This window comes from Dermacentor silvarum, chromosome 9 (assembly GCF_013339745.2).
Source record: "Dermacentor silvarum isolate Dsil-2018 chromosome 9, BIME_Dsil_1.4, whole genome shotgun sequence".
In the NCBI taxonomy this organism is placed as follows: Eukaryota; Metazoa; Arthropoda; class Arachnida; order Ixodida; family Ixodidae; genus Dermacentor; species Dermacentor silvarum.
Genome location: NC_051162.1, coordinates 12556107 through 12570895, shown reverse-complemented (window position 1 = coordinate 12570895; position 14789 = coordinate 12556107). Strand labels below are relative to the sequence as shown.

Sequence of the window (14789 nt, the reverse complement as noted above, 5' to 3'; positions counted from 1 at the left end):
GCAGAAAATGCTGCTTTCTTTCCACATTGACTTCTAGTAATTTTCGTCAGCGTTTTTTGAAACCTTCTGGTACCTCTGTTCATGAAACATCCATCACAAGTGCGGTATATTTCCTTCTTTGCATAATGTCTCCAGTTGATATTTTATATTACTACTGCAACAATTAAATACATAGCCCTCCCCAGACATGCATACTTACACCAAACTGTAAATGTTCCGTTTCCTCCTTTGTTTCAGCAGAGGGTACTCCGTGTCGGCTGACGTCACTTCTGTAGTGGACAACCAGGGCTATTGGGCGTCGTACAATATTCCGTAAGTACATTGTTAACATCCATCTGTGCAGTGGTGAAGAGTTCCCGCATATCCTTACTGCCGCACGTTTCTGGGAGGGTCACAGAATAGACGCTTCCAGAATCACTATTCTAGAACGGTCACATAATAATCAGGCAGATTTTGTTCAAGTCATAGCTTACTTTCATATTCTAGGCGCATTTCTGCCGTCGCCGTCACCGTGAGGTTCCTTGTAAATAAAGTCCAAGGGTGATAAAACCGTCGCCGCGCGCTGTATGTGAGAAATCGTACGAGCATGTCTGTGTTCCTAGATATCCGACTGCAAAATGTCATCTTAATTTGCGTGTATTACGCAGCGGCTGTTGCGTCACACCCTGGCTGCATAACTTATACCTCCCCCCCCCCCCTCCAGCCGTATAACATATGGTTTACTTTTAGTTTTATTCTGAGAAATATGTAAGCCAAACTTTTTTTCACTATCTAGAACGGCCTACCAAGAGTATTCTATGTTTGCTATCCGGCTCACTGGCAATATTTGTGCGATTGTGTGGGAGTACAAACTTATTGTTTTGCTGGCTACAAAATGCAGAGCACGCAACTTGGATATGCGCAGGTTCTTCCCTACCATCTTCAACGCAAGCGGTATGGCAAGCCTGGCCGCCGAGTACGGCGACTGGTTCACCTACGACAGGTGTCCGCGTGCGCTGATGTTCAAGAGAGGCTTCAAGGACCCGAGTGACATAGAACGAGTTTTGGACTTTGTCAGGTGGGCAATTGTAACCTTGCTTCCTTGCTTCGTCACCGTCGCCCCCATGCTACTACGCGGGGCATTTCTCTGCTATTCTATCAGCAGCTGCCCAGTATTTATTATTTATTTATTTATTATTTATTCTTTTACCCTCAAGTGCACAGAGCTTTACAGAGGGGAGTGGGGTATATAAATAGTAAACAAAATAGAAAATATAATATGTACAATTCTAACGACATATACAATACACAGGAAGAAACAATGTTAGGCTAATACAACAAAAGTATGAATGAAGATACAATGCGAAGAACCGCTTAAAAAAAAAAACACTTCATGCGTCATCAAATAAGTGACTGTAAATGGTTGCACAAAATAGATCATGGTCCGAAATGGAAACAACATCTGAAGGAAGGTGGTTCCAGTCACTGGACGTGCGTGGGACGAAAGAATAAAAAAAAGTGTTAGTGCAGCAAGTAATAACGTGTACCTTACGGTGGTGATCTAAGCGTGCTGAACGATAAGATGGGGTTGTGACGAACTGGGCTTTTAGAACTGGATGATGGTATATCTTATGGAAAAGTGTAAGACGACATGCTTTGCGACGTGAAACAAGTGACTGCAAGGAAAGGGTGCGTTTCATCGACGTGATACTGCTAGTGCGATTGTAGTTGGATAATGTAAAACGTGATGCGTTATTCTGTATCATTTCAAGTGAATAAGTTAAGTGCGATTGAAAGGGGTCCCACATGGAGCATGCGTATTCAAGTTTTTAACGCACTAGTGTTTTATACATTGTTAGTTTCACACTTACAGGAGCTCTACTAAAGTTACGTCGTAGGTACCCTAGCATACGGTTACCATTGTTAATAACGTAGTTAATGTGTTTTTCCAGCTTAGATCATTTGTGATATGAATTCCCTAGTATATATAAGAACTAACAGATTCTAGAGTAACGTTATTTAGGGTATAGGTAGCAGAGGGTCCGTTAGTGCGTGAAACACGTAAAACTTTGCATTTGTTAGTGTTAAGTTCCATGTGCCAAGTTCTGCACCAATGAGCAATGTTAAAAATATCGTTTTGAAGTGAAATAACGTCTAGGTTACTTGAAATTTCGCGGTAAAAACACAGTCATCTGCGAAGAGGTGAATTGAGGAGCTCATACAGTCGGGTAAGTCATTTATATAGATGAGGAAAAGTAAAGGCCCAATACAGAGCCTTGGGGCTCGCCAGAGGTAACAGGAGACGACGGTGAGGTGGAATTATTGGCAACAACGTACTGTGAGCGATTGCTTAAAAAATTAAATCCAAATAAGAATTCTGCTGTCAAAGTTTAGGCTGCTAAGCTTGTAGAGTAATAGGTGGTGGTTAATCTTGTCAAAGGCCTTGGAAAAGTCCAAGAAGATACAATCGACCCTGGGACCACGTTCTAGAATGACGTGTAAGGAATGGGTAAAGCAGAGCAACTGTGTTTCACATGAGTATGATTTCCTAAATCCATGCTGTGACTTGCTAAAGAATGAGTTCGATTCTAGGAAAGTGACCAGATTAGAGAAGTTTATGCTCCAATCTTACATGGTATAGAATGAGAGAAATAGGTCGGTAATTAATCACAGATTGTTTGCATCCAGATTATGTAGGGGAACCACCTTCGCCTCTCCCAAGCACGAGGTAGCACACCTTGATACAAGGATTGTTGAAATATTTTACTCAAGAAGAGAGATGAGCACAGTTTTGTTTCTTTAAGAAATCTCGAATTAATATTGTCAACACCGTAAGCAGAGGACCATTCCGAGGGATTCAATCACATTCACAATGCCAGGCACTTCGATCTCTGTTGGAGACATAGGTAAATAATTGCGCATTGACAAAGAAACAGACGTGCTAGTGACCGATACTGAAAAATTGCGAGCAATGTTTTCATTCAAAAGTGTTGCACACTTCCCAGCAGGTACGGGAAGGCCATCAGTGTCAACAAGTACAATTTCACTGTTAGTATTTGTTACAGTTTTCTAAAACTTCCTCGGGTTATTGACAAGCATTGCAGGTAGGGTGTTTGATAGAAAGTTAGCTTTAGCGTCTGAAACTCCCAAAGAATATGATTGTGTAGCAGATTCGTAGGCACGCCAGCGTTCGTCTGTGCCTTGCAATTTCGCCCTGCGAAACAACCGTTTCTTTTAAATGCGAATGCATTTCTTAGTCAAGGCATGTCAGGCGTCTGTCGGTGTCCGCGCGCCGGCAGGTGTTATTTCTCCGCTCTCACTCCCTCTCCATAGCAACAGCTGCGGGCGCGCGCGCTTATCCTCGCCCCTATAACCCGGAGCAGTGGTGCGGGCGGAGTAGCGGAGAGTGAGTGAGAGGAGGAGCGCGCTCTGGCGTGTGAGGGCGCTCGCGTCGCGGGAACTCGGCGGAGCTCCCGCGTGTGTGGAGAGAGCGTAGGAGAGGGTAGGTGCAGAGTTTCACCGCTCCTTCTCTCGCCGTTCGCTCTCTCTCCTCCCTGCGCCGCACTCTCCCGTTCGCTCGCTCGCACGTATATATAAATGGAGTGTAGCGCGCGCCTCACTCTCGACCGTTCGCTGGCTGGGCGCCTCTCAAGGCGATGGCAGAAGTCGGTGAAGACGAATGTCTGACGGCAACGGCACCCCTAGCAAGAATTGTAATACAATCCACCCGAGCATTACACCTCTCTGGAGGTGACGTCACTGCAGTAGCTTCAACGTCATCATAAACCGGAGGAGAAGAAGCGGAAGACAAGGCTGCGAAGCCGAGTCCGACAAGTGTCCGACTACCATTCACGGAAGGTGCATTGATCTCGCCTTTATCCGAAATTGACGTGCGCATGCTTCTCAAAGACCCTTTGACTGTACACTTTAGCGACCACAAGGCTGCGATTATGACCGTCAGGTACAATGACAACACAAAAGGTGCTGATGAATGTGTAAATAAATGGTTACGGTACAAATCCTCGTCTCGTCATTAATTTACGCCATTAAAATTACTACGCCGTGTACTCTCGGCGCAAGAATGCATTCGCATTTCCTCACCATTCCCTTTGGGGAGGTGGAGGCAATTTGTTTATTGAGAGACGCTTCAAGTATGTGTTATACCAGGGTGCGGAGCTGCTCATAGGTATAAACTTCTGAGGAATAAAAATTCGAGTAAGTTCATAAATTTTGTTAAACAAATCCCAGTTTTCCTGTACGGTTCCGTGATCAAAATCATGTAAGTAAGTGTCAAAAAGAGAGACAGTTCGTGATCAATTGCTTCGAAGTTTGCGGCATTGCAGGGTAGATTACCTTGCGTTCCTTAGTAGCAGCAGGCGTGCTGCTGTTTATGTAAAAGTGTAACATGCAGTGATTGCTAAGACCAGGAAAGGAAGATAGTGAATAAAAAGTCTCAGGCATTGATGTCAAGATCAAGTCAAGAATGTGCGATGAAGTACTGGTAACACGAGTTGGAATAGTCACCATCTGCGTTAAATAAAAAGGTTGCAGGTATCAAGGAAGCATTGGCTGTGAGAAGAAAATGGTACGACTTGTGGTAATGATGACGTCCGCTCTATGGAAGGATAATTAAAATCGCCTAGAATAGTTATTGACACCGATGGGTACCGCATTATAATTGCATTATGTTATCGTGAAACTCATGAGCAAAGCTAATGTCCGTATCCGGGGGACAGTAACAGACACCAAAGACATGCGTCTTATTGTTAGCAACTAGCCCACACCATATCACTTCCAACGTAGATGTCAGTTAATGAGGAAATTCTTGAGACGTTTTGAAATAGCAAGCAAAGTGCCACCGTGCCCTGTCTTCCATCTCGATCGCAGCGATAAATTTGCGCCGATTTCGAAATTGTAAAAATTTCACTGTCGCGAACATTAGAATTCAACCATGTCTAGGTTACAGCAATCGCGTCGGCTTCACATGAATTTCGAAGACCTTCGAAAGCGTCACGCTTCTTCATGATGCTACGAATGTTGGTACACCGCACAGAGATAGGACGCATGCTTTTCCGCTGCCACTTCCCTTCACTGATTGTTAAGAATAGCAGTAGAAGTGTGCGCATGTGACAGGGTGCAGAATTAGAAGATGAACATGCTTGATGGTCGTGGTTGTGACCAGAGAAAAAGTGCGTCCTATCTCTGTTGCGAGCTCGGCTGCCATCGGTGCGAACATGCGCAGTAGTTTCGCAAACTTCATCCTTGCTGGCGTCATAGGCAAATTTCTTGTGGTTAACAAGCTTGTCGTTACGGAGCTGAAAAGAAGGTCTACCGGGCAACGATTTGGCATAATTAAGTAGCATCTTGCGTGCAGTTCTTGTCGCCTGGCAGTAGTCCTCCGATACCGAGACGTTATGGCTTCTCAGCCTCGATCGCCCCGCCATAAGAAGTTCTTTTATTTTAAATGTTGAAAATTTAACTATGACAGGGCGACATCTTTCATTTACGTATGGACCACCTAGACGATGGGCTCTTTCTATCACATTCGCGTCAAGCTCCGAGTCAATAGTACTAGAGAGTTAATGACTGCCTCTTCGGTTGCTTGCCAAGTCTCATTTTTATCGGGCATACCAAAAGTTGTCGCAGTTTCACCCGAAAGGCGAAGCACCAATTGCGATAGCAATTATTAGAGCTATACGGAGTAAGGATAGTAGTTTTATCAGCTGTATAAACTTGGACATGCAGCAGCACCAGTAACGCGCAGAACTGTTGTCGACGCCGTCGGCGTTTTGCCCGCGTTCGCACCGAACGCGCGCGGAGTTTTTATATAAATAATTTATTGGTGCTGCAGATAAACATCGCCTCCCCTCCCTCCCTCCCTCCCGTCCCCCCCCCCCCCACAGCATTCGCGCGACGGAGAAAGCGTGAAGCCAGCGCCGGAGGGAGCTGGGGGGGGGGGCGCACTTCTACTCTGCCAGCAACCGCGCTCGTCGCTCGCTCGCACCGTCTCTTATCTCCCCACGGCTCTGACCTTATGCGCCGTGCATTCGCCGCTCAGTTTCGTTGCAGCGATAGACCGCACGTACCTTCGCCCGCTGCGGCGTATGCTTGCTGCCAGCGTTTTGACACTCGTTGTCTGCAGTCATTCAGTGTGATCTATTTGTGTTTGTTTGTGCGCGCTCACACCACGCTTGTTCATTCAGTTAGTAATAGTCGGGCCACATTTTACAACGCACGCTACACATGCAATGCTGCCCGGATCGGCAGTGCAGCGCTACAGGTGTGTCCCTTCGCATGCGCTGCCCACGGGAAGCACTTCTCAGCAACACCACCGTTTCACAGGCGCCTTCTCGTGGTCATCGAGTCTCTCTTCATGTCGGTCTACTTACGGCGCAGCACACCTGCTTACTTAATCAGCTCATGTTTACTACAATTCATATGCTACCAAAGCCGCTCACCTTACTTCGTATGGCATTGCTGTGTTGCTATCGCATTCATTGCTTCGCCCTTAGGGCGAAACTGTGAACTTTTTTTATTTTAATTAGTAATGAAATCATACCTCTGGTTTTCTATCGCATTCATTGTTTCGCCCTTAGGGCGAAACTGTGACATTTTTTTAGTAAGACGTACACAATTATTACTTTTTTTGCGAGCGACGGTAGAACGCTGCTGAAAGCTATGTTCATGATATTTACATTGACCATATGATTACAGCGAGAGATACTATTGTAGCTGTATTGGGAGCATTACAACCAAAGTTCATTTAATTTTCCCCGCATGAGAGGTTATCGTTCTTTCCGCCGCAGGTACAACAACTACGAGAACGACCCGCTGGCCGTGTGTGCCGCGTGCAGTCCCAAGTACAATGCCGAGAACGCCCTGTCTGCACGGAGTGATCTGAACCCATCGGTGGGTCGGTACCCGTTCTTCGAGATGGGCCTGCGGCCGCACGGAGGCACCGACGCTAAGGTGAGGAAAAGATGGCACGTTCGTTGTCCAGCGACATTATTTGTAGCTTAGCCCAACGTTACTAGACTAGCTTCAGTTGTAAACTCGGCGGCGTTGCGCGGAACCGCCACCCGCCCACGCCTTCATGGCGCTGGTGTCGCACCCAGCTTCACTTCCCAGTTGCCGCCTACGTGAACTGGCCTAACGAAACACGCGGTGCAGTGTTGGTGTATTTTGTGGTTGGTTGTTGACGGCGGATTTCAGGAAGCATGTCATCCGCAAAATGTAGCTTTCGCCGCGTTTGTGAAGGATATTAGCAGACGATGCCGTCGTGCTGCGTTCCTGACTGTAACAAGCGGCTATCAAACGATGTCGACAGTTCAGCGCGCCACTTGTGTGCTCCTAGCAATGCGACACTTCGCTCGGCGTTGAACAGAGCGATTCTCGTGCCGACCGGGAACTCTCTGCGAAATCTATGGTGTGTGATTAACACTTTCATGAGCAGGACATCTTAAGTGTTACGTGCATATTATCAATGAACAGATGGTTGAGGTGCCATGAGACAAGTGGACACTGCCGAGGGTCCGCTGCCAAAAGTGTTCCCGAACCTTCCTCGTAATCTGTCGAACCAACCGGAAAAAAAACGCAAAACGAGAGAGATGTTTTGGAGACCTGTCTGGCCATCTTAGATGTGCTGTCATGGAATACTCTGAGTCCTGTTGGGCCCTTGCGCTTTCAGTAACGAGTGCACGCATCATTAAATTTTTAACGCGGACCTGCATTAAGCTTTTCGTTCCCGCGTAGGTGTTCGCAAAAACTCGCCTAGCGATGACGTCACTGCGCACAGCGCGCCTCGCCTCACCTTGCGATAGCCAACCAATAGCATAATCGATAATCGATTAATAAACAATAATACCAGAAAATGTTAGGGATGTCTTGGTAGTGCTTGTTAGTGTCGAGCCCAAATCCGTGGCCAATGCCTTGCGACAGCCAATCAATTGCTAATCAAAAATCGATCAATAATTTAGAAATTCCGGGAAATGCTCGGGATGACTTGGTAGGGATTAGCCTAGCCCAAATACGTGGCCAATACGTTGCGATAGCCAATCAATAGGTAATCGATAATCGATCAATAATCAATAAATTCCGGAAAAGCATAACCCGTAAGGCCAGGACCAGCTAGGTGCCGATCGTCTCCGCTGTTTCTTTAGCCTTGCGCCACTTGTGCATTGCATGCACTTATGTGCATTTGCAATGCATTTTTATTTAGTCACGCGCATGCATACACGCGTAGCTTGCAGGAACCTTGCATAAAAATGCATTCTTAGGCAAGGTTCCTGGAGCAGCGGCGGGGATCCAGCCTTGAAGTAAAGCATCGAGGAAACGTGCCAAGCTGCTGTAGGTGGAGTTTGTGTCCACGTAGGCCCAAGTCATTTGCCTAGATTATGTCCCTTCTGACAGTTTAAGTCTTCGCTATATATAGGTGCATATAGTTGTTTTTACTTCGTTTCCTTTAATAAAGCATTCATTGGTTTACAAGAAAGTTGTGCTGTTATTTTTGTGGATAACAAATTTGGTCTCGCTAGCTGGCGTATAACAGCCCATGGTCTGCAGATCAAAGTGTTAGCAAGTAAAAGCAGCGAGAAAACGTGTCAAGCTGCTGTATGGGGAAAGTAAACTGCGTGAAAGGTTTAGGTGGTAGGAAGAAACACACGACACTTAAAAACGCAGCTTCTGCGCTTCGTCGTATGCGTTTCTTCCTGTCGTGCAGTTTACCCTTCTTTCAGAATGAACCAACTAGCTCGATATATCTTATCGCTGTAGCTGGATACCGATTTCGCATGGTTTCACTAATTCGAACTATAAGAACGCCAGTGAGCGTGAAACACGCGCAAGCTGCCCGTCCGCATGAGCTCAAGGCTGCGACGAGGCGTCTGCAGTGGAGCGCGATGGAACGGCGCCGTCATCTGGCGGCTGCCCAAGGAGTGGCAACAGCGGCGGTAAGCGCACGGGCGGAGAGTTTTACAACTCGAAGCTAGTCTAGTAACGTTCGCCTATGCAGCGTGGCCGAAACAAATAGGATGATGGCTATATTTGTTCTGTGTGTTACGGCATGTCTTCTCAAGAGGCACAGGGGACACGCGAAAAGAAGAATAGGGCACGCAATACCGTTGCAAATAGGGGTGTGCAAATTGTAATTATCGTGATCGAATTGAAAGCGAATAGAAAATAACCAGAAGCGAGTCGAATAATACTATTTCGAATACTTCACAGCCGTTCTCACCATCGATATTCCCATCCAAGTATTGGGCGTGAGGGCATACGGTAGCGCACTGACGTGCTCTGAAGGGTAACACCGCGCTGGTCACATTTGGCTACCGGCGCTCAAATGAAGCACTGCGCGCGGGAGCCCTCCTGGACACGTCTGTAAGGGCCTTTTAAAACAAGGGAAGCTGGAAACTGCAGAATGACTGGTCTTGTGAAAACAAGCACAGAACACTTCACAAACTAGAATATTATGGCCACTGTGCGGTCACCGCAGTGAAGTCCACAGAGCCGTTTTTAATGCGAAGTATTCTTTGCCTCATTCATGGCAATTTGCGGTACCCGTAGGTAGGTTCCGGTTTTGCCTCGCTTTAATAAATAGAAAATAATTTGGGACTGATGGTGAAATCGAGCCTGTGCATTCGACTACAGTAACCTGGTTCTCTACCATTAGGCCACGATCGCATGCACACATCTCTCGTTCCAAAGTCCACCAGCGCTTTCAAACACTCGGCGCGTGCCGTACAACTTTCTCGTCTTCTTTCCTGTTAGGGGCAGAGTAGGTAGGCTTAACGTTACGGTCGTAATTAGCGCCAGTGTAGTCGAAAATGCACACATCAATGCATGGTAGAATGGACTATCTCTGGCATTGGCCCACATGGCCTCTTGGTCAAGAAAAAAAGAAGTGTCAACCAAGTGTCGACGCTAAAAAAGACAAGGTCAACGTAATTGCTAGTGAAATACGATATGAATAAGATGCAACATAAGTGAATAATGAACATGAAAGGATACAGAAATTGACAGAATAGAAAGATATAATCAACACGTAATCGTCAAATTATTTTTATCATGCACTTTGTCTTATTTAGCGTCGACACTTGGTTAACTCCTTTAAAAAACGGTAAATAGACAGTCGTGTATTATTAGGCCGCTGGTAAGAAAAGAAAGAAAAGGAAGAGAGCGGTGTGGATCAGAGATTTTACGAGCCATGTTTTGAGGTAACAACAACAACAACAAACGGGGATAGCCGATATTCTAGTTGACATTAAGCGGAAGAAATGGAGCTGGGCAGGCCATGTAATGCGTAGAATGGATAACCGATGGACCATTAGGGTTACAGAATGGATACCAAGAGAAGGTAAGCGCAGTCGAGGTCGGCAGAAAACCAGATAGGGTGATGAAATTAGGAAATTTGCAGGCGCAAGTTGGAATACGCTAGCGCAAGACAGGGGAATTGGGTTGTCCTGCAGTGGACATAAAATATAGGATGATGATGATGATGATGAAGAAGAAAATATTTCGACACTTTTTTGCGCCAATTGCAGAGAGCGAAAGACGCTGCAAAGCCCACAGCACACACCTCCGTGGTCTTTATGTGACATCGTGGCCGAATGGCCACTCCTCATCGGGATATCTGGTGAATTTTCGCACGCATGAAACCAAAATAAAATAACAGCTTTATAAAGGTATGTTCAGACTGCGGTCGTAACGTTAGCAAAGTGCGCATCTGTCATAAAGACCGTATTGCGTGTTACGAGCGCTAAGATCGTTAACAATGCTGGTCGTTCACATTGACACTTGCGTCTCAGTGGATTTCAACATGGCGCCTGTAAACAGACTACGCACACAACTACGCACACTACTCGACCTACGCACACAAGCTACTACGCACACACAGCCACGTCCGTTGGGCCGTTGCTCTAACTGGGAATGCCGGTAGTCGCGTCACCGGAAATTTAAAACAAACTGCGGCGCTTACTGGCCACGCGGTAACTGTCGTATCCGTATGAAACGTAAAAATAGCGGGCCTTCCAACAATTACGCTCGCGTGCGTGACGACTGTTGCGCTCTTAACGCTTCATATGATTGTAGTCTGAACACTTCAGTTGCGCTTTTTGAGTTTGCGTTTCCGTTTCTTGCGAAATATCTGCACATTACGTACGTAGTCTGAACGTGCCTTAAAGCTCAAATTAAGAACGTGACAGGTGCCTGAGCTCACATGCGCTACAGCTCTTTACAATATCACCGGACAATCCCGCTATGTGCAGGCCGCACAGCCGTCTGTACAGCTCCCATTTAAGCAGTTTAGTGCAGCTCCCGTTGTACGGTAACTTTTCTATGGTTCGCAGAGTCAGGTCTACAGGATTGCGCTGAACTGGGCTGGTTGTTGCCTCTATTGGAGGGAATCAGGCAGCGCAAAAGACGGGGCGTGTAGCACCATCTGTCGGTCGTCTACACTGCATACGTCACGATTTTTCACTATTCGAGTTTTCTGGTTCTCCGCTCACAGAAACGTTGGCGCGCAAGGATGGTGAAGGGGTAGTGGGACAAAATGTCCCAAAACTGCTACTACCTTGCGCTATCTGAAGACAATGGCTTCTTTATCGCTTGCCAAAATACCTGCAATAACTGCGAGTAAATTGTGTCGCTCAGCTCCTACCTCATCTCGTTGTGCCTGTAGAATCGACGTTGGCAGCGTTCCAAATATTGAAAGAATTGGAATTCCAATGCAATTCCAATACTCCGCTGGAGGCGCCGCTCCGCGAAAATGTAAATGGGCTCACTTTACCCACAATGAAATTGATATTTGGGCATTTATTTATAGCCAGACACGATTTTCGGAACAGAATATTTTATCATCTTCGCCTGGGAAACTTCTCATGCTGAGACTGTCCTAGCGCAGGTAGTCAATTCGACGATGATGGCTCACCACAGCCTGTGGACCCAGTGCGGCCCAACCTGGTACGAGAAACAATCCTTCTCCTGGAGCGCATCACCATTCACGTCTGTGCCGCATGTTGGACAGCCGGACGACTGGCGCTTTCCACCTGCCCTTAAAGAGTGGCCCGATCACGTGACGTTGAACACCACAGAGTTACCCTCCTTCCTATGAAAGCTGTGAGCCTGCCATCACAGAATTTGTATAATTTTCTTTGGTTCACTACTTGGCGAATGATAAATTTTGTAATGATAAATAAAACAACCTGCAAACCTGAAGGATTCCTTTGACTATGAGCTTACGTCGACAGCAGCAACACCGGACGCTGTCATCTGTTAAAGAATAACCTCTTCCCGAGATGAGGCTACGCGAGCCCGCGTCGCCCGGTCTTAAAGGCCATGTCCTGATGTCCACAATGTCGCCTTCGTTTGCTGGAGTAGAGCCTCCTGTGGCCTCAGAAAACCATGAACAGACGTCACCACTCTCAGGTTCTGTATGGTGCACAGAGGCGGAAGAAAAACATTTATAGGAAAAGCGTTTGATTATGCTGATCCTGGCAGGCCCAGTATTGCTCGAAGTAAGCCACACAATTACTTTTATCTCGGTGACCTTTTCTTTGACCAAAGCCTACGCAAAAATTTGCGGTGCGTTTCTCTTTTGGAGATAAGTGACTTTAATGCCAATATCAATCTACCTTATGATGGCTGTGTAACTGGTGATTATGTTTTATGTGATGATTAATATGAAAAGTGTACAATCGAAACTGAGAAGAAAGTGAGGGATATTCGAAATTATAACGTGAGATAGCTTGAGGAAGCCGTAAAATATAGACGCAGGATGAAATCTGAGAGAACGAAACATCTCATAGGACAAGGCAAGATGTATGCACTGAAAGATGAACAGGGTAACACCATCAGCAATTTAGATGATATAGTAAAATCAGCAGAATAATTCTACAGTGGCCTGTAGTTCCCAGAGCAGCCACGCTACCTTCATTCGTATTGATGAACAGGATACAGAGGCTCCTTCTATAACTAGCGATGAAGTTATAAGGGCCTTGCAAGACATGCCCCGGGAAAAAGTGGCAAAGGAAGATGGACTAACAGTGAATTTATTCAAACATGGAGGAGATAGCATGCTTGAAAACTTGCTACCTTTTATACGCAATGCCTCATGACTTCAAGTGTACCAGAGAACTGAAAGAATGCCAACATTATACTAATCCATAAGAAGCAAGACGTTAAATAATTGTAGAATTATAGGCCCATTAGCTTAGTTTCAGCATTGCATAAAATATTCACGAAGCTAATTTCGAATAGAATCAGGCCAACATTTGACTTCAGTCAACCAAGAGAACAGGCTGGCTTCAGCAAGGGATATTGTACGATGAATCACATCCATGTAATCAATCAGGGCATCGAGAAATCTGTGGAGTACAATCAACCTCTCTATATGGCTTTCATAGATTATGAAATGGTATTTGATTCAGTAGACATACCAGCAGTCATAGAGTCATTGCACAATGAAGGAGTACAGGAGGCGTACGTGAATATCTTGGCAAATATCTACAAAGATTGCACACCTCCCTAGGTTCTCCACAAGAAAAGTAGAAAATGGCCTATCAAGAAAGGGGTCAGGTAAGGAGACACAATCTCTCCCATGCTATTCATTGCATGCTTAGAAGTTTTCAAGCTCTTAGACTAAGAAGGCTTAGGAGTGAGGATCAACGGCGAATATCTCTGCAACCTTCGGTTTGCTGATGACATTGTCCCATTCAGCAATATTGGGGATGAATTACAATAAATATTCAGGACCTTAACCAAGAAAGTGGGAAAGTGGGGCCGAAGATTATTATGGAGAAGACAAAGATAATGTTCAACAGCCTGGCAAGAGAACTAGAATTCAGGACCGCCAGTCAGCCTCTAGAGTCTATACAGCAGTACATTTATGTAGGTCAATTACTCACATGGGACCTTGATCATGAGAAGGAATTTTACAGAAGAATAAAAATGGCATTGCCAAATTCTGACTAGACGCTTAGCACTGACGTTGAAATGAAAACTGTACACTCATTGCATCCTACTGGTGCTAGCATATGGGGCAGAAACGTGGAGGTTAACAAGAAGCTCGAGAACAAGTTAAGGACCGCACAAAGAGCTATAGAATCGAAAATGTTAGGCCTAACGTTAAGAGACACGAAGATAGGGGTGTGGATCAGAGAGCAAATGGGGATAGCAGATATTCAAATTGACATTAGGCGAAAAAAAATGGAGCTGGGCAGGCCATGTAATGCGTAGGATGGATGGGTGGACCATTAGATTTACAGAATGGATACTAAGAGAAGGGAAGTGCAGTCGAGGACGGCAGAAAAGTAGGTGGGGTGACGAAGTTAGGAAATTTGCAGGTGCAAGTTGGGATCAGCTAGCGCAAGACAGGGGTAATTGGAGATCGTAGGGAGAGGCCTTCGTCCTGCAGTGGACATAAAATGTAGGCTGCTGCTGCTGATAATGATGATGATGAAAAGTGGCGGATGACCTCTTCAAAGGCATGCGACACGTTTGTCGTTATAAGCCGTTATCGCCCTTCAGCGCCTTAACCAAAATAGTAGTTGGTTGTGAGTGTTGGTAGTGTTGTTGGTATGAGTGTTGGTAGTGAGTGTTGTTGCCATGATAAATTTTCAATGAATCGAATACACTTCATCTGTAATACTTGAAGGTGATTTAAATTACCCTGAGTAGTGGTTCCCCTGACTAAAATACAGTAGCGCAAATGCGACAATACCATGGAGTAGTAAGGCTGTCGTTTAAACCATGATGGTAGCATGAAACATAACCTGTGTAGCATACCTACTGTTCTGGACATATCAGCGCGAAGATAG

General features: G+C 45.8%; 1 protein-coding gene across 1 annotated transcript; it reads left to right on the top strand.

The window, feature by feature from the left end:
* Positions 1-243: 243 nt before the first annotated feature.
* On the top strand, positions 244-12181 carry LOC119464653 (putative phospholipase B-like 2). Its single transcript, XM_037725671.2, has 4 exons — positions 244-312; positions 905-1057; positions 6786-6948; positions 11876-12181. Exons 2-4 carry the CDS (start codon positions 936-938, stop codon positions 12083-12085), a joined length of 495 nt encoding a protein of 164 aa, XP_037581599.1. The 5' UTR covers positions 244-312; positions 905-935; the 3' UTR covers positions 12086-12181.
* Positions 12182-14789: the final 2608 nt, after the last annotated feature.